The following is a 19395-nucleotide window of genomic DNA, read 5'->3' as shown; positions in this document are numbered from 1 at the left end:
GCGTAAGCGGGACGTCCTGCTCCCCTGCCTCCTATTCGCCTACCGAGAAGTTCCCCAGAAATCCTTGGGGTTCAGCCCTTTTGAGTTGCTCTACGGACACCCCGTCAGGGGGCCCCTCAGCCTGGTCAAGGAAGGGTGGGAGGCGGCGCCCCGAGGCCCCCCCCCGAGATGTGTTCCGATACGTCCTGACCCTTCGGAACCAGACTAGGAAGTTCCGAGAGATGGCCGAGGCCAACCTGGAGGCGAGCCAGGAGGAGATGAAGCGCTGGTACGACCAGAATGCCACTCTGGTCGAGTTTCAGCCGGGCCAGCAGGTATGGGTCATGGCCCCCGTGAAACCCTGCGCCCTCCAGGATAAATGGACCGGGCCCTTCAAAGTGGTTGAGCGGAAGAGCCAGGTCACGTACTTGGTGGACGTCCAGTCACCACGGGACCCCCTCCGGGTCCTCCACGTGAACCGCCTCAAGCCCCACTTTGTGCGGACGGAGCTGAGCCTCCTACTGGCCACTGATGACGGGTCCGAGGAGGAGTCGGATCCTCTCCCGGATCTCCTGTGCACCAAAGAGAAGGACGGCTCCGTAGAGGGAGTGAACCTCTCCCCATCCCTCACTTCCCAGCAACGTGAGGATTGTCGCCAGCTCCTGGGGCAGTTTTCCGACCTCTTCTCCCTGGTCCCCAAAGTCACCGACTGGTGTGTCCATGACGTGGACACCGGAGACAGCCCACCGGTGAAGCACCGAGCCTACAGAGTCCCTGATCGAGTCCGGTCCTGCATTCAGGCCGAGGTCTCGAAGATGTTGACCTTGGGAGTGATCGAACCCTCAGACAGTCCCTGGGCCAGCCCCGTGGTCCTGGTCCCGAAAGCAGCTGCCCCCGGTGTCGCCCCAGAGCTCCGCTTCTGCGTGGACTACCGAGGACTCAATGAAGTCACCCGAGCCGATGCCCACCCCATTCCCCGAGCCGACGAGCTCATTCACCGACTCGGGGCTGCTCGGTTCCTCAGCACCTTCGATCTCACCTGCAGCTACTGGCAAATTGCGCTCACAGAAGGAGCCAAGGAGCGGTCCTCCTTCTCCACCCCGGATGGGCACTATCGCTTTCGCGTGATGCCCTTCGGGATGAAAAATGCCCCGGCCACCTTCCAGCGACTGGTAAATAGAGTCCTGGCCGGGCTGGAGAAATTCAGCGCTGCATATCTCGACGATATTGCAGTTTTTAGTTCCGAATGGAGTGAGCACCTCCAGCACCTCCGGAGGGTGCTAACCGCCCTGCGCCAGGCAGGCCTCACCGTGAAAGCCAGCAAGTGCCAGATTGGGCAAGGGTCGGTAACCTACCTAGGGCACCAGGTCAGAAGCGGTCAGGTCGCCCCTCTCCAGCCCAAAATCGACGCCATCCTAGCCTGGGAACCCCCCACTACCCAGACGGAGGTCCGAGCCTTTCTGGGCCTCACGGGCTACTATCGGAGATTCATCCGGAATTACGGCAGCCTGGTCGGTCCCCTCACGGGACTCACGTCTAAGAAACAGCCCAAGAAAGTGCAGTGGACCCCTGCCTGCCAAGAGGCGTTCGATGCCCTGAAAGCGGCCATGTGCACTGCCCCCGTCCTCCAGGCCCCCGACTATATCAAGGAATTTGTGGTCCAAACGGACGCCTCCGAGCATGGAATTGGGGCCGTCCTGTCCCAGGTGAATGACCAAGGCCTAGACCAACCCGTGGCCTTCCTCAGCCGAAGGCTGTTGCCCAGAGAACAAAGATGGAGCACCATCGAGCGCGAGGCGTTCGCCGTAGTCTGGGCCCTCAAGAAGTTACGCCCGTACCTGTTCGGCACCCATTTCAAGGTCCAAACCGACCATCGCCCCTTGCGATGGCTTATGCAGATGCGAGGAGAAAACCCCAAGCTACTGCGGTGGTCAATCTCCCTCCAGGGGATGGATTTCACCGTGGAACATCGCCCTGGGACTGACCACGCCAACGCCGATGGCCTCTCCCGGTTCTTCCGCCTCAGCGAAGAGAACCCCCAAGAGGATGGGTAGTTCTCTCCGGCTTTCAGCTGGGGGGGACACGTGTTAGACCCGGCCCTCGTGACATAGCCATACCTGACCCCTGCACCTCACACAGCCCCCGAACCCACGACCTAGCCGATCCTTCCCACCAGAACACACACAACCGACCCAGACTTTCCCGTCCGTGGCCTTCCTCCTTTCGGCCACACCGGGCCCGCGTGCCCACTTCATGCACCAAGATGGCCGCCCGGCCCCAGCGCGACCCTGGCCTAGAGGCGCCACTCCGGCTGGAGGACATCGCGCTCCCCTTGGGATGAGAGAGGGAGGAGCAGTTTCTATCACACCTCTGAGCTTCCCTGGGAAGGTGGGTTTCGATCAGCCCGCCGGCCTCCCAGAGGCTGGCTCCATGCCTGCTGGGTGTTGGGACTCCTCCCAACCCGGCCCTGAAAGGATCAAAAGACAATGGCAGGAAAACCCCGACAAGCGACCCCCAGGTGACAAGACCCCTGCCTGCACAGACTCCGGACATCAAAGAGGAGTCGCCCTAAAACAAGGGGTGCTCTGGGGCTGTCCGGCAGATTCGCCTTTGGAAACACCTGAGCCCTGCTGAGTGACTCGCGGCTCCCTGAAGATCGTAAGACCTACGAACTTGTACTTGAGCCCTGCTGAGTGACTCGTGGCTCCCTGAAGATCGTAAGACCTCCGAACTCGTGCTTGAGCCCTGCTGAGTGACTCGCGGCTCCCTGAAGATCGTAAGACCTCCGAACTTGTACTTGAGCCCTGCTGAGTGACTCGCGGCTCCCACAGACTCTCTTGGTCCCGCCGGACCCCACGACGACAAGTGTATCCCCCAGCTCGAGGATTGTGAGCTGCGCGCCGGGTACGCTCCTGCATTTGATCCCTATCCCCCAAAGACTGTCCCGCTACCTCCTACCCCCCCTCAAAGACTCAGTGAGCCCGCGCTCCACTTGTATATATTTGCCTTGCGGATCATAAAGATCCTACAACTCCGATCTGATAAAGATTTATTCTTAAGAACTCCCGGTGTGGTGTCTCTTTGTCGTGTGGTGCCGAGTGTACGATCCTAGATACGAGGTTCCTCCCCTGAGGAGTCTCCTGCCAGTGCCCGGCTACGATACCTCGAGGGTTGGTCTCAGAATAGTCAGGGCCCCCTCCGGGCTCCTCTGAGGTCGCCTTCTAACAGCTCTGGTTTTCTCAAAACTCTGCCTTAGAGGGGGATGAAATTAGAATCCTCTCCTTGTCAGCCCATTTCTCTGCTGTGGACAGAAAGCACTTGCTAAAAACGAATGCTAGCTACAAGTCCCATCATAGGATCTTTTCTATCATCTTGCTTGTAAAGGGAACTCTCTCTCTCTGAGCGAACTTGCCTGAACCGGTCTCCTCTTAATATAGCGTCATTCAGAAGATGATCTGACGTCACATAAGGACCTATGGAAATGTACTGGTATTTCAGCCACGCTGGGTGCAGCTCCCTTTATATCTATCGATATCAATCATAACTTTACTCAAGGAGAGAAGCTCAAGATTCCTTTCCTCCTATGTAGATCCTGCAGGAGAGGATTCTCTCCCAGAGGCCGCACTTGGACTGAAACGTGTCCACACCGCTTGTCTTCTGTGATACGTAGCTCTGGTTGATAATGTTTCTTTTGTTAATGTTTCCAATAAGGCGCCAAAAGAAGTGTGAATCTCACATTCTCACTTCTGGAAGCAGATCTGGACATCTCTTTCCTTGTTCTTCCTCAGTACAGTCTTGTTGAGGTGTCTCTTGCCTTTAATGCACTCCCTAGGGCTCACCCTTGGCTGCTACTATTAGAGCTGTCCAAGCTGATCCACCATCAAACCTGTGATCTGTTACATTTAGCGTTTCTCTCTGTACAAGAACAGTTTTGATAAAAGGGGGGCTGACCACTCGCCCCCCACATTGTGAACATCTGCACTGACGAAGTGCACGTGCAGCAATGTCTGCCAAGGTCTCCCAGGGTTTATCAATGGTAGGGTCAGACCAGGCTCCACCTCCTACCACCTCAGCCTCCTACAACTCTTGGTGTGAACCCCTTAGGGAGAGGATTGGGGGGTTGTGGTCGCTTTTGGGTTGGATCTCAATTTTCAGGTCAATCATTGTCCTGCAGATTGGATGGTCAATACTCGATGATAGTCACAGAATCCGGTCCAGGTCTTCCACTGAAAGCGCGAAGACCGCGGGTTAATGTTAAGAGAACCGACTTCCATCCCTTTTATGATTGGTGTTTAGATGTACCCCCACTTGGACAGAGGTGCTCCATGCATGGTCGTCCTTCACTCGTCATTTGGTTCATAAATGGTGTTAACATCACTGGATACAACTAAGGTGGCTCTGTTTGCTTCTAATCGTTCAGAGGGTAAGGGTGGGTAAATTAGTGGCATGTTTACCCCTTTTATCGAGTTCACCATTTATTTGCCTGATTTAAGCATTACTAATAATTGCTGGATGTCGGGGTGGCCCCCATCAATTCCTTGGGTTCTACAGTGCAGTGTGTTATGTACTCAGATGATTACCTTGTCTCAAGGTCTCCATTTAGGTTTTCTTACTGCTTGGATCCTAAGGCAGAGGATTTAAGGCCCAGGTTTCCTGATAAATACAGACTGCGGGCCTGAATCACAAAGGTAAAGTTAGACCAAAAGTCCAAGTTTAGACCTTAAGTTTAATGTTACACCTGAAGTCTAAGTTTAGACCTAAAGTTTAACTTTACACCTGAAGTTCAAATATAGACCTAAAGTTTAACTTTACACCGAAAGTCATAGTTTAGACCTGAAGTTTAACTTTACACCTGAAGTCATAGTTTAGACCTGAAGCGTAAGTTTTGACCAAAAGTCTAACTTTACTACTTTTTGATATTCACAAAGGTGAGTTACTGCTAGTAACGTTACTACTAGTTATTTTACTAGTAGTCACTTTACTACTGGTACCTTTACCAGAAGTAGACATACTACTAGTAACTTACCTTTGTGAATACCGAAAAGTACTAAAATTAGACTTTTGGTCTAAACTTAGACTTCAGGTCCGAAACGTATACTCCATGAGTAAACTTAGACTTCATGTCTAAAATTAGACGTCAGGAGTAAAGTTAGACTTGGGCCCTGTATGTTTGTTAATACAATTGCACCATTCAATTTTCCCATTTTCTGTCCTAAGACAGCAATATTCCAAAACAATAGGTACATTGTAGCAAGATCAATCCTGCAGATGGCCAATGGTGCCCACATACTTTCCTCAGTGTAAGACTCGTACTGTGGTGCACATGTATATTCATGTGTAAAATAACAGAATTTGCATGATCTATGGATGGCTTGTTGCTCGGGCTAACGCTAGGAATAATGTGGTGCTTTATTCCAAAGGGATTGCACCAGACACTCTTCTTTCAGGCATTCGTGTTTGGTCTTGGAGCCAAGCCTGTTGTCTTGCACAGGCGTTTTGTATTGTTAATATTTATGCGAAAGCACTCAACGTTCCAATGGTCCTACTGCTCCGAAACCATAAACCAAAGTGAAAACAATATACAAAAGGCCGTGCTGGTCGACCTGACAGGTTTGTCCCGTGTAGCCCACCCATGACACCTTCTATGACGTCTCACCTGTAGCCGATGTCACACCATTTGTTCTTGTTGATGTGCAAGTTTTGCACCGCCTTCACTTCTGCCACACACTTGGCTTTGGTGTTGCATGCAGCTCCGGCCGTGTGATGAATGACAACATATGGGACCGGGGTGTTCATCGCTTTGAGGCAGTTCACATTGCGGGCTCCCCACCCTGAGCGTGAGATGATGTTGGGGCACCCTGTTCAAGAGAGAGAGCAAGAAGTTGCATTGCATGTAAAGTGTGATTTATCCTACAACTTAATATACATATTTTACAGTTTTTGGGCACAAAACAGACTTCAATAGGACCTTAGTAGTTTGTAAAAACAACAAACTCTTTACCCTGCGTAGAATCACAGATTAAAAAATACACCTCCCATGAGGTAGTTTGGAGAAATATTCTCATTGGCTGTCAGCTTGAGTTATGGAGTTTCCGGGCAAAGAGCTGGCGTTGAGTTTAGGGAATCATCCACAGGGACCTAACACTTCTTTGCAAACAGCTGGATTCTCTCTAACAGAGACTTTATAAAGACTTCAGAAAATATACAAACCAGGAAACAATGGACTTTATTTTGTCAGTAAAGTCAAGAAGATGGCTATGGATTTAATGAGCCTACTGTGGTCTGAGCGTTTGGACCTGTGGTGAGATGGGTGTGACAATAAGGAGCCGCTAGGGTTGCCGAGAGTCAATCTGGGTAAATTCCACCATATGACATTCTCCTGCTCCTCACGACTCAGGACTGACACCATAACCACTCTGCACTAATCAGATGAGGAAATAAAGCATTTGACAGTGTGGAGCTGGTGTGGTGGTGGCCAGGCATTTGACACATAGATTCAAGTGTCCCCTTCAGCAACAGAAGACGAATCCCACAGGTTTAGGCAGGGAGGTCCAAGGGTCGCCTTAAGCGGTGGAGCGCAAATCCTACAGGATTAAGCAGAGAGGTCCAAGGGTCACCTTAAGCGGTAGAGCACAAATCCCACAGGTTTAGGCAGAGAGGTCTAAGGGTCGCTGTGAGAAGTTGGCCTGGTATATGCTGTCCACTAATTAAAGTGGGCACCCTGTACCAGTCCAAACAACCCCTTATGGTGATAGGTTAAAGACAACCTTTATTGAAAGCTATCCTAGTGGTATCTATGGAGAGCAGCCTTCAGGCTAAGTCTTGAAGGAATGTAAAGCAGCTTGTTTTACCAGTCTATAATCTCTTGAATGACCAAATGAAAGGACAACCACACCAGGTATATATTCAAAATATACGTATTTAAGATAAAACACACCCCTCTAGTCTCTTTATGAGGCTGGAGTTCGAAGTACTTAAGTTACAAGTCAGTATTCAACAGCAAACGCACAAATACACGTTTGGGCCCTAGGTGCGTACCAAACCATATACCAATAAAGTGGTATAAGAACCACGACTGAACAAGACACAAGGGCTAGAGCCTTTAGAAGTGCTTGGGCCCCAATGAACCAAGCAAGGTAGTGACGTAGGGGACCCACGGGGGACGCTTGCAGTGTTAAAACACAGGCGCGAATCGCCGTAAACTTCTATGGGGAAATTCGCGGTTTGAAAATTACAAGTTAAGGACACTTAGAGGATGACTACAAGCAAACCCTTTTGGACTTAGAGGTGTCTAGGGCCAACACCCACGGGAGCACCGGAGTACTCGAGTTACCTCACCCAGGGAAGCCGGATGCATAGGTGTCTTTTGGTGTCGGGACGCGGCGTCGTTTTCGATGGAAGCTGGCAAAGAAGTGCTGCTGCCGTGAAGAGGAGAAGTGACCGAAGAGATCCAAGCCTGTAAGGAACCTGAAAGCAGAGGGGACAGAGTCTGGGTCACTTACCAGTGACCAGGGGCACAATAGATGAATGCTCACTGATGACGGGTGCTTCAGGTGAGTTGACGGGTGTCTTGACTCTTCAGCCACAAGGTCCAGGAGGTGTTGACGACAACCAGGAGCTGGATTCGAGCTGTCCCACAAAGTCTGTCAAGTGCTGCGGTGTCAGCGACCAGAATGAACCCAACAAGCCTTGGCAACGCAAGTCAAGTGGAAATAGAAGACGCCGGTGCAGACCAGCAAGGTCTGGGGGACTCACCCCGCAAGGGTAAGTCAGGGCACATCTGGAGCAACCAGAAAAGCCCAAGCAGAAAAGGAGTTGCCTTCGTGGGGACCCACTAGCCAACAGGCTAGCGATCGCGAAGGAGCCTCAAGCAGTCGCACTGGAAACTGGCCCACGCGTCACTCGTGGAGTGGAGGCCAGAGATCTTCGGTGCAGTTAGTGCCCAAGGCTGGGGCTACTCAGAGGCAAAGCACAACTTTGAGGAAGACCAGGAAGATGATGTACCGGCAAAAGTTCACAGTGTCCATAGGCCATGGTTTCACATCACCCACGATAGCCATGGCCCTCAGCTTTGCTGTGCCTCTGGGTAGCCTCAGTGAAGTCTGGAAATCCACCTCTGGTGATGCAAAGACTTCGGCGTCTGGTGGGAGCTTCAGAGTTGCAGACCGCTCAGTTGCTTCTTTGGTGCCTGCAAAGCAGGGGAGTCACTCCTTGACCCCAAGGGAGATTTCTTCAGTCTTCTAGTTGAAATAGAAAGCCGAAGGTCCAGGATATATGTTGCAGAGTTTCGTCCAGGGTAATCTAAAGTCTCAAGGACTGGGTTCCTATACTTATACTAAGATAGGGGGTTGGACATACTCTGGGAACCCACCTATGGGAGGGTTTGGAAAGAGGGGTGGCTACACCCATTTCCTAAGTCCAGTTTTGCGCAAGAGCAGGGGCAGGTAGCCCCTACAACCGGTTTGAACTGGACTATGCACAGGGACACCAGGTGTGCCCCCAGTGCAGGACTTCAAAGCACCAGGGAGTGCTCCCGCCCAGCCCCAATACACATCTGCCTGTCTGGGGAGGTGGTTACACCTCCCTGTGACAGGAAACCTATTGTCCAGGCCTCCCCTGCTGGAGTTTCGGTCAGCAGCAGGAGGCCAGACCCGTGTCTGTGGCAGTGGCATCCATTTCGTGATGCCAGGGTTCTAGAAAGTCTTTACCGGTTAGACCAGTGGGTACATGTCTCTCCCTCTAGAAGGGTGGAATACTACCCCCGCCACCAGAACTGGCGATGGGGGGGGGGGGTAGTATTCCAAAGCATTTGACACCAAACACAACATGTTTCCGTGAAGCCATCCCAAAGTTAGCATTTACCGCGAGGTTATAATGCACTTAAGAGTATATGGTTAGGCTGCACCACATACAGCATCAGAGGAGGTACTCCGAATGCTGCAGAGGGGCTCTGCTCTTGCAGGGGCACCCTCTCACATAAAAACCAAGCACTCTGCCTTCAGGATTGTTAAGGCCTGCCATAGGAATGACTTATAGGTTTTATATGTGTGTGCAATGGTAGTGATATAGATAGCCTATACCACAGTAAGGGGTGCATGCACCACCTTACCCAGGCTGCAGTAGCATACCTGTGGTGTCATTTTGGAGTGCTTCCCAGGGGTGGCATAATACATGCTTCAGCCCCTGGCAGGCCTCTGAGGTACCTATGCCCTGGGTACATAGTATATCATATACTAGGGACTTATAAGGCACTCCAGAATCCAATGAGAGATGTACCTAATGTACATGGAAACCATTTTATAGAGGAAGCAGCTAGGCTGGGATCCTGATTAGCAAGGCCACAGCCAGACTAAGGTCGAAAAACAGTGAAACACCAGCAAAAAGTGGGGGTACCCATGTGAAGCAGATCCTACTCTCCTACACAACCCCCCCTCCCCCCAAACGCAGGGACATTAAACTAACCTTGACCAGTTGAGTCTTCATGTTCTAAGTGGAAATACCTAGAGAGTCCATCTGCATTGGCATGGTTACTCCCAAGTCTATGTTCCACTGTAAAGTCCATCCCCTTTAGGGAAATGGACCACCTAAGCAGTTTGGGGCTTTCACCCTTCATTTGTTTTAGCCATAAGAGGGGCTTATGGTCTGTCTGAACAAGGAAGTGAGTACCAAACAAGTATGGCCTCAACTACGTCAGAGCCCAAACCACAGCAAAGGCCTCCCTCTCAATGGCTGACCAACGTCTCTAGGGGTCAGCCTTCTGCTTATGAAAGCTACTGGCTGATCCTGACCTTCATCATTCAATTGTGACAGTACAGCCCCTACCCCCAATTCAGATGCATCTGTTTGGACAATTAACTTCTTGGAGTAATCAGGACTCTGTAGAATGGGAGCAGTGCACATGGCCTGCTTCAGGTCATCAAATGCCTTTTGACAGCTAGCTGTCCACTGAACCTTTTTGGGCATTTTCTTAGACGTTAAGTCATTCAGGGGTGTCACTACTGATCCATACCCCTTGACAAATCTCATATAGTACCCAGTCAGGCCTAAGAAGGCTCTCACCTGAGTCTGGGTGGTTGGAGCAACCCAGTCCATGATGGTCTGGATTTTGCTCTGCAGTGGTTGAGCCTGGCCTCCACCTACAAGGTGGCCCAGGTACACAACCTGACTCTGCCCTATCTGGCACTTGGTGGCCTTGATAGTGAGGCCTGCCTTATGCAGGGCCTCCAAAACATTCCTTAGGTGGACCAGATCATCCTCCGAGGTGGAGCTTAAGACAGCAATATCATCTAGATAAGCTGCACAGTAGGCTTTCAGACCTGTGAGAACTGTATCCACCAACCTTTGGAAAGTGGCAGGTGCATTCTTCAAACCAAAGGGCATCACCACAAATTGGTAAGGCCCACATGGGGTAAAAATGCTGTTTTTGGCTTTGCATCATCAGCTAGTTTGATCTGCCAGTAGATAGCTGTCAAGTCAAATGTGCTAAGGTACTTGGCTGAGGCCAAAGTATCTATAAGCTCATCTGCCCTTGGAATTGGATGGGCATCAGTCCTAGTGACTGCATTGAGACCTCCTCTCTCTTTTCCCACCACTGGTGTGAGGTTTTGGCAGAAGGGCCACTGGACTAGCCCAAGGGCTATCTGAGGGTTCAATCACTCCCAAATCCAACATTTTTTGGACTTCTGTCCTGATACAGTCCCTGACATGATCAGGTTGCCTATAAATGTTATTTTTAATAGGCAGACTGTCCCCAGTGTCCACTTCATGAGTGCAACAGATAGTCCGACTTGGAGTCAGAGAAAACATGTTTCTGAACTGATTGAGCACCTTTCTGCAATCAGTTTGCTGCTGGGCAATGAGGCTGCCTGCCAAGGCCTCACCATCAACTGACCCATCATCAGGGTTCTGTGAGAGGAGGTCAGGGAGTGGGTCACTCTCTTCCTCCTCTCCCTCATCAGTAGCCATGAGCAAGCCCATGTTAGCCCTGTCTACATATGGCTTTAGCCTGTTGTCATGGAGAACCCTGTGGGGACTCCTGGGAGTTCCTAGGTCTACTAAGTAAGTAACCTCTCCCTTCTGTTCAACAATAGTGTGGGGTCCACTCCACATATCTTGGAGAGCGGCTGGAGCCACAGGCTCCAACATCCACACTTTCTGTCCTGGCTGGTAAACAGTCAGTACAGCCTTATGGTCATGCCAGGCTTTTTGCAGTTCCTAGCTAGCCTCAAGGTTTATAGTTGCCTTTTTCATGTACTCAGCCATCCTGGAGCGGAGACCAAGTACGTAGTCCACTATGTCTTGCTTTGGGGACTCGAGAAGTAACTCCCATCCTTCCTTCACCAAACACAATGGACCCCTGACAGGGTGACCAAAGAAAAATTCAAAGCGGCTGTAGCCAAACCCCTTTTATGGCACCTCCCTGTATGCAAACAAAAGGCAGGGCAAGAGAATGTCCCATCTCCACCTGAACTTTTCTGGGAGCCCTTTAATCATGCCCTTTAAGGTTTTGTTGAACCTTTCAACCAAACCATTGCATTGTGGGTGATAGGGTGTGGTGAACTTTTAAGTCACTCCACACTCCTTCCACATTACTCTTAAGTAACCAGACATAAGGTTTGTGCCTCTGTCTGATACTACCTCCTTAGGAAAACCCACTCTTGAGAAAATTCCCAACAGGGCTCTTGCCACCACAGGTGCTGTAGTGGTCCTAAGGGGAATAGCTTCTGGGTACCTAGTAGCATGATCCACTACTACTAGGATAAACCTGTGCCCAGATGCTGTTTGGGGATCCATGGGACCAACAATGTCAATCCCTACCCTTTCAAAGGGAACCCCACCACAGGTAGTGGTATCAGGGGGGTCTTTGTAGTGCCACCTGCTTTGCCACTTGCTTGGCAGGTCACACAGGAACAACACAACTCCTTTGTGTCTTCAGACATGTGGGGCCAGTGAAAGTGAGGGACAAGTCTGTCCCATGTCTTGTTCTGGCCCAGGTGATCTGCTAAATGGATATCATGGGCTAGGGTCAATAGGAAGCCCCTGAACTTCAGAGGTATAACCAACCTCCTGGTGGCACCAGGCGTGGGGTCTCTGAACTCTGAATACAGGAGTCCATCATCCCAATAACACCTTATGGGGACAACTAGCCTTCCCAACAGCCTCAGCAGCAGCTTACTGTCTGAGGGGTACAAGAGAGGGGCAGCTCTGCTGCTCCTGGCTCAGATCTGCCCTGGAAGGGCCCCCTGTCCCCAAGAACTCAACCTGATCAGGCTCAAGCTTCTCTGGGACAGTTCCTTCTTCAGGACTGTGATCATCTCCCTCAAGAGACTGATCCTCCTTCTGAGTCAGGGGGGGGGGGGGGAGGGGGAAGGCTCTGCCTTAACCCTTCTGCTCCACCTCTTGGATGGCACTTGGTCCCTTGTTCCAGAATCCAAGGCCTGTTCAGTTTCAGACATTTTGGCCTGGGACCTGGTCACAGCAAACACATCTGCAGGGATGCCCAGCATTTCTGCATGAGTCCTGCGCTCTACTTCTGCCTAAGCTGAAGTCTCTAGATCATTGCCAAGCAAGCATTCGACTGGTAGGTTTACACTCACCACAACCTTCTTAAGGCCAGTTACCCCTCCCCAGGAGAAGTTAACAACTACCAGAGAATGGTCTGTTCTGACGTTGCTAGCATTGGTCACTTGGTGCATTTCACCAAGTATAATCTGCCCAGGGTCCACAAGATCTTTGTCACCATAGTGGCACTTGCTCCTATGTCCCTGAATGGCAGAATGGCAAAGCCTGTACTCCATTGGTTGAAGGCTGTTGCAGGCACTTGCCCAGGTTACTGGGACTCAAAGAGGGGGTCATATCCATGCCCCCATCACAGACAAGAACAGCCTGAGTGGTTTCTCTGAGTAGGCCAGAGCCCAACTCAGTACCCAGGGTCAACCCTACTAAACCCTTCGCTTGTGTACTCCCACCACCAATTGTAACTGCACTAGGGGGAGCGGGTGCCTTAGGGGCATTGGTGGGGGCTGTAGTATTCTCTTTGGAAGTGGTGCAATCACTGATCCAGTGTGTCTTTTGCTTACAGACTTTGCACCATGGTTTCTTTTGGCCTTTCCCTTTGTTAGACTGTGTATCCCCACCTGAAGAAGATTTTTGGGACCCTTGTGAAGACTTCTGGTCTTTACCCTTCTCCCCACCCTTGCTTCTTAGGGTCACCACCTTGGTTCTGTACCTTCTGCCTCACCCTTGGTTCTGACCCATTTGTCTGCCTTCTTTCCCAATTCTTGGGGAGAGGTCAGATCAGAGTCTACCAGCTACTGGTGCAACAGCTGATTTTGACAGTTATTAAGAATCTGCTCCCTCATTATCAGATTGTACATGTTGGACCTGTCAGCCCTAGGGTGGTCTCCCCTTCTATTTTTGATCGCGCCTCATTTTTTCCACCCTCATTTTTATGTTGGACTAGGTCTCCGGGCGCCTTTCCATTGCCAATCAGTGTTAAGGTGCAGGTGCTCCCTTCTCCCAAGATGGCTGCCACAGGCCCCTGCTACTGCAGAGTGTTCTTTCATAGTAGCACCCTAGCTGCCAGGAGCTGGCTGGAACCCCACAGCAATGTTGCAACACCAGCCCGCCTTTTTGTCCCATAGGTAGAATGGGGAAGCTCCTGGAATGTGCTGGAACCTTCTAGAAGGGAGGTGTGGTTTTTCTTTTGACGCCTTGGCCAGAGGTCACCTGACCTAGGGCTACTTAAGTGAGGGAGGGAACTTTTTGTGTTGAGTTGGCCAGTGGGGTGAAGCAGAGCTGGAAGAATCCACCAGGAGTGTAGGCGGTAGGGCCTAGCCAGGGACTTATGCCTCTGAGAGTGACAGGATTTAGGTGCTGCCTCTTAAGTGAGTGAGAGACCCTGTGAAACCCACTGATCTTGCCCAGCAGTAGGAGGACCCAGAGAACCTCTGCCCAGCCTGACTAGGAAGGACCTAGTCGCCTTCTCCATCCCTACCCCCCTGTAACAGAACCCCTTAAGGGCGCCAGATACATCTGCGCCAACAAGACTTCATCTAACATCTGAGAACAGAGACTTATATGCCAAGCACTGAGACTGCGTGTCCAGATTGAACTCTAAACCTTATATGCCAAGCACTGAGACTGCGTGTCCAGATTGAACTCTAAAACTTATATGCCAAGCGCTGAGACTGCGTGTCCAGACTGACCCCCGAAGCCGTATGCAAAGCAGATTGAAGAGCCACCGGGGATCGACCAGGTATTAGCGCTGTGACCCCTGCGCTCCCTGACCTGGTCTGGGACCCCCGGCAGCGTGCTCCGCTGAGCGCGGAACCCCCATCCTTAACTTGAGCACCCCCCGGTGACGTGGAAGCCAGCGCGCTCACCGCCGCGGCCCGGAGGCCGGAAGAAGTGCCCTGCAGAGTCGCGAGGCCCGTGAGAAGCCCGGGGCCCCGCCGCTGCCGTCGCAGCTGTGTGAGAAGGTGCGCGAGGCCTGGACCGAGTTTCCCCATCGTCGCTGGAGCGGACGCCTTCCGACGCCGAGAACGAGGTAAGCCCGGAGGCTGGGATTGTCCCTGATGCGCCCCCTACTGGTTGGGAGCCACACCGCACCCTCAGCCCGGGTCCCCTCTCCGTGGGAGTTCCCCCGTGTCATCGCGACGGAGAGACCCCGCCGAGGGTTCCTTTCCTTGTGGCTCCTTGAACAGTACTGAAGCGTGGTGCCCTACGAACTGCACCGGAGCTGGGAGACTCGCTCCGCAAGTCCCGTGCGCTCCCTGCTGACAGCCCCGTGGGAAGCCTTGACTGTCCTTGAGTACGAGTGGCGCTCCGATATCCCTGCTCCGTTCTGAAGTGCTAAATGTCATCGCTTACGAGCAGCGCTATGTTAGTTATACTCCATAGTGAAATGCTAAATGCTAGTGATTACGAGTAGCGCTCTGTTATTCATGTGCCCTATTGAACTGCTACGTGCTATTGATTACGAGTAGCGCTCTGTTATTCATGTGCTGTTGGACCCGGCCTCGTGGCGTGGTCCTGACTTCTCTGGGATTGGGCCCGTTCCCCGCCCTGGCCTCCACGGGCCACCCGTTCGAGCCGCACGAGGTCACCTACACCTCGGGGCTCCACCATTTTGTTACCTGCCACGTGACCCTGCACACCAGCCCACATGACCCCGCTCAACCCGGCCTCGGCTCCAGCAAGGCCCAGACATTGAGGCACCAGGAACTGGCCAGGGGGTATCACGTGAACACTTCCTCGCCCCTGGCGGAGGGCGGGATCGATGGGACCCCCAACCGTCCCCACACACCGAGGTGCGATCGGCCTCCATCTCTCCTGGGCCGGGCGCCTCTCCTGCTGGGCGTCTGCCCGCTCCCAACCCGGCCTCTCCGCCCCCCGGGCGCAAGGGTCCGGACATCAAAGGACCCCAGGCCTATATCTGGGGCGACCTCGCAACAGACCGGCAGTTGTATCCCGGAGTCGAGAGCCCTGCTGATCGAATCGCGGCCGACCCTACGGAGAAGAACTCTTGCTTGAAACCACCACGAGCCCTGCAGACTGCGTCGCGGCTCCTTCTTGCTGAAACCTTGAAGCCACCCGGAACATCGGGGCCCTGCTGATGTTGTCGCGGCCCAACCTCGCTGAAACCTCCCTCGGAGCCCTGCTGACGACGTCGCGGCTCGAGCTGAACAGAAACCATCTTGAGAGCCCCGCTGACCTGGTCGCGGCCCTCCACGAACTAAACGCCAGAGCCCTACGGACGCCGTTGTGGCTCGACCCCTCCGAGATCCGGAGGTCCTCCAGCTTGAGGATAAGAACTGGGCCCCAGGTACCCTCGTGCCAGGCTCCTGCCAAAGACTGTCCCGCGACCCCTTCCCTTCTAAAGAGACACTGAGACTTTTGTGGATCCCTTGATCCCTTCCGTGTAAATATTGATCCCGTACCCTTTAAGTGCTGATAAAGAATTGCTCGTCTTGAGACAACCTCCTTGAGTCCTGTGTGGTGGTGTTACTGTGCTAGTACATGATAGGAGAAGGATCTCCCCGGAAGCTTCTCAGCAGCGCTCGGCTACTTCGTGCAGTGTGAGGGCCCCTCTGGGTGGCCTCTCCGACTCCCCGAGGTCCACCTTCCAACATTTGGTGGCAGCGGTGGGATTCGAACCCACGCCTCCAGAGAGAGAGGGCCCCTCTGGGTGGTCTCTCCGACTCCCCGAGGTCCGCCTTCCAACATGTGCCATATTGAAGTGCTACGTGCTAGTGATTACGAGTAGCGCTCTGTTATTCATGTGCCATATTGAAGTGCTACGTGCTAGTGATTACGAGTAGCGCTCTGTTATTCATGTGCCATATTGAAGTGCTACGTGCTATTGATTACGAGTAGCGCTCTGTTATTCATGTTCCATATTGAAGTACTACGTGCTATTGATTACGAGTAGCGTGCTGTTATTCACGCCCATGTTGAAGTGCTACGTGCTATTGATTACGAGTAGCGCGCTGTTATTCATGTTCCATAATGAAATGCTAAATGACATCTATTACGAGTAGCTCTCGGTGCTAGATGCCCCGTTCTAAGGTCGTCCCCAGGTAGCACGCACAGCACTGTAATCACCCCCCCTCGGGCGCTACAGGAAAGTGAAGCGCGCGTGGACACCTACGTGAATAGTAGTTGTCCCTCAGGCAGTACTGATATTTCATGAATTGCATGTAGGGTATGACCAACTGTTATAGCTCCTGACTGACATGTATATCGCCAGGAATTGTGTTATCAGCTTATGAAATGTACTGCTACCTCATGAACTGCATCTAACGTGATCTACTTGGATAAACTTGAGTATTTACATAACTCCTACCGTGTGGCGTCACTTATTGTGTGTGTTCCTTGTCCCATGTGAGGTGCGTGTTGCATGGTTGCTTTACACACAGACCTTTGGTGGCCCGACCGCTCGTGTCACGTTACCGCCCCATAGGGCCTGGAGACCCCAGGTCCTACATTGTTGGCGAGCGGTGGGATCCTTAGGACCTGTGACCATACAGCACCCTTCCGTGAGGCGAAGGGCGCCACAATTAAACGCCTATTTGTTCCAGAGCTCGAAAACCATTGATTGCTGCATTGTTATTTCCACTGTCCAGGTTGAGAGTGCAAGGAGCCTGGTTAGCTGATAACTGTTGCCTATACCCTAGGAATTTTCCTCCTTAGTGTCTAGGTCCCCACCTGCCAGAATGGAATTCCGGTTAGCTGACCTCGAGGGGTACACTGTGAAGCAACTAAGGGAGTTCGGGCAGGGGATGGGGGTGCCTGGGATGCGGAAGGCCAAAGGACCGGAACTCCGCACCGCCATTAGGGCATGGGTAGAAGCCCACCCAGAAGGGAGAGGGGATGAGGGACAGGAGGCGCCAGATGCACCTCAGGAGGAGAGCGCCCAAGAAGTGATCGACATATTGAATGTAGATGTGTCTGAAAATGTGCCCCCAGGGAGACGTTCTGGGGCCAGTAGTAGGACAGGGTTGAGGAGGAGCGCGTCTCCAGAGGAGTACGAGGACAGAGGCAGTTAAGGTGGGAGCTGGCCAAGTTAGAACAAGAGAAAGAAAGGGAATTGGCCAGAGTGGAACAGGAAAGAGAAAATAGGAGATGGGTAATGGAGGAAAAGAAGCTGGCGCACGAGCTTCAGCTAAAAGAGCTGGAGCTACGCGCCCTCCAATTGAACGCGTCCAATAAGGACAATGGTGGCAGCATACCTAAGGAACCTCAAGAGTCAAAGTTCTACCTACCTAAAGAGGTAATTGCCAATTACACAGTGGGGGACGACATCATGAAATGGTTGGAGGCATACGAGGTAGCCTTGACGGCCTATGGGGTACCCGAGAGTAATTGGGGAGGTGGTTTATACCGGTATATACCTCCCAATGTTAGGGACACCCTGCTATATTTGGCCAAGGCGGATCAGGTAAGGTATGCCCCCATGAAAGAGGCCTTGTTAAAAAAGTTTGGTCTCAACCCCGAGAGGTACAGGCAAAAGTTTTGTGGCAGCCATAAGCTGTCCACACAGACATGGGTAGATTTTTTTGATTATGCGAGGAAGGCACTAGATGGTTGGGTGCGTGGCAGCGAGGTGCAGGACTACCAAGGGTTGTACGATCTTTTTTTAAGGGAGCACCTCTTGGATAAGAGCTTTCCGGAGCTGCGCCAACATTTGGTGGACCGCAAGTTGATGGATCCCCGTGAGCTTGCGGAGGAGGCAGATATTTGGGTGAGCATCCGGGTGTCTCACAAGGGCCCCGGGGAGATGGCTCGAAAGGCAGACAGGGTTTCCCCCAGAAGAAAGAGGGGGGAGATAAAAAGGTGGAGTTCTCGAAAGGTCCCCAAAATAAGTTTGGGAAGGGAGTAGGAACCCCACCCCCGTCCAATTCCACAAGACCCACTTACCCTGACAGGAGTCAGCAGCCTAGGATTGTGCGGTTCTACGAGTGTGGGGAGATTGGACACTACAGGGGAGATCCCAAGTGTCGCAAGCGACCACCAGCCCCAACGGGCGGGAAAAGTCCCGGGGTGAGTAGTATAGCGCTTGGGGTGGAGCTGCCCTTAGATAGGGAAGGGGAGTGGACAGGCCTGACGCTGGTTTCACTCGAGGATAGAGAGGTAGTCCCCGTAGTGTCCCTGCCCCCGAACACTGCTAAATATCAGCAGAGGGTGAGAATTAATGGGGAGGAGGTGGAAGCTCTGAAGGACATAGGGGCCAGCATGACCACTGTCGTGCGGCGGCTGGTGTCCCCAGACCAAGTAGTCCCCGAGGAGTTCCATCCGGCCGTATTGGCTGACGGCAGTATGAGTCACTATCCAGTGGCTCGTGTTCCATTTGAGTGGGGAGGAGTCAGAGGCCTACTGAGAGTTGCTGTGAGCCCTGCCTTGCCTGTGGGGTGTTTGCTAGGGAACGACCTGGAGCACACCAAGTGGAAAGACGTCGAGTTTCACGCTCACACCGAGATGCTGGGATTACCAGGGTGGACTTGCATAAGCACGCGGTCCATGGCTGCCTGGCATGGAACTCACCCTGGGTTGGAGCCTGGAATCATGGCCCAACCCAAAGCCAAACATGGAAAGAAGAAGGTGGTAGAAGACATGCCCCGTGAGATGGCTGGGGATACCGCAGATGTGCCCCCGGAGTCCGCGGAGGTAGATGTCGTTCCTGTGGAGGACTTGCCGACCCTTGCTGACTGGCATGTGGAAGGAGGGCCTACCCGGGAGGAATTTTGTCAGGCACAAAGGGCGTGCCCCACGCTTGAAGGCATGCGGCGGCAGGCCGAAGCCCAAGTGGCCAGTCAGGAACTGGGAGGTTATCACGTGTATTGGGAGGATGGTCTCCTATACAGTGAGCCCTGGGTGCCGGTACATGGATCTTCGAGGGCCATAGTGGTCCCCCAA

The 19395-nt window shown here is 52.7% G+C and overlaps 1 protein-coding gene across 1 annotated transcript in view; it reads right to left on the bottom strand.

Moving 5' to 3' along the window:
* The window catches only part of LOC146797228 (peptidoglycan recognition protein 1-like), a 92014-nt gene that overhangs the window by 19420 nt on the left and 53199 nt on the right, over nt 1-19395 (bottom strand). Inside the window, exon 3 of the mRNA XM_085624181.1 lies at nt 5636-5837. Coding sequence (XP_085480307.1) covers nt 5636-5837 — 202 coding nt within the window. The remainder of the gene's footprint in view (nt 1-5635; nt 5838-19395) is intronic.

The sequence above is a fragment of the Triturus cristatus genome, chromosome 9, assembly GCF_964204655.1.
Source record: "Triturus cristatus chromosome 9, aTriCri1.1, whole genome shotgun sequence".
NCBI lineage: Eukaryota > Metazoa > Chordata > Amphibia > Caudata > Salamandridae > Triturus > Triturus cristatus.
This window is presented reverse-complemented; position numbering and strand designations above follow the sequence as displayed.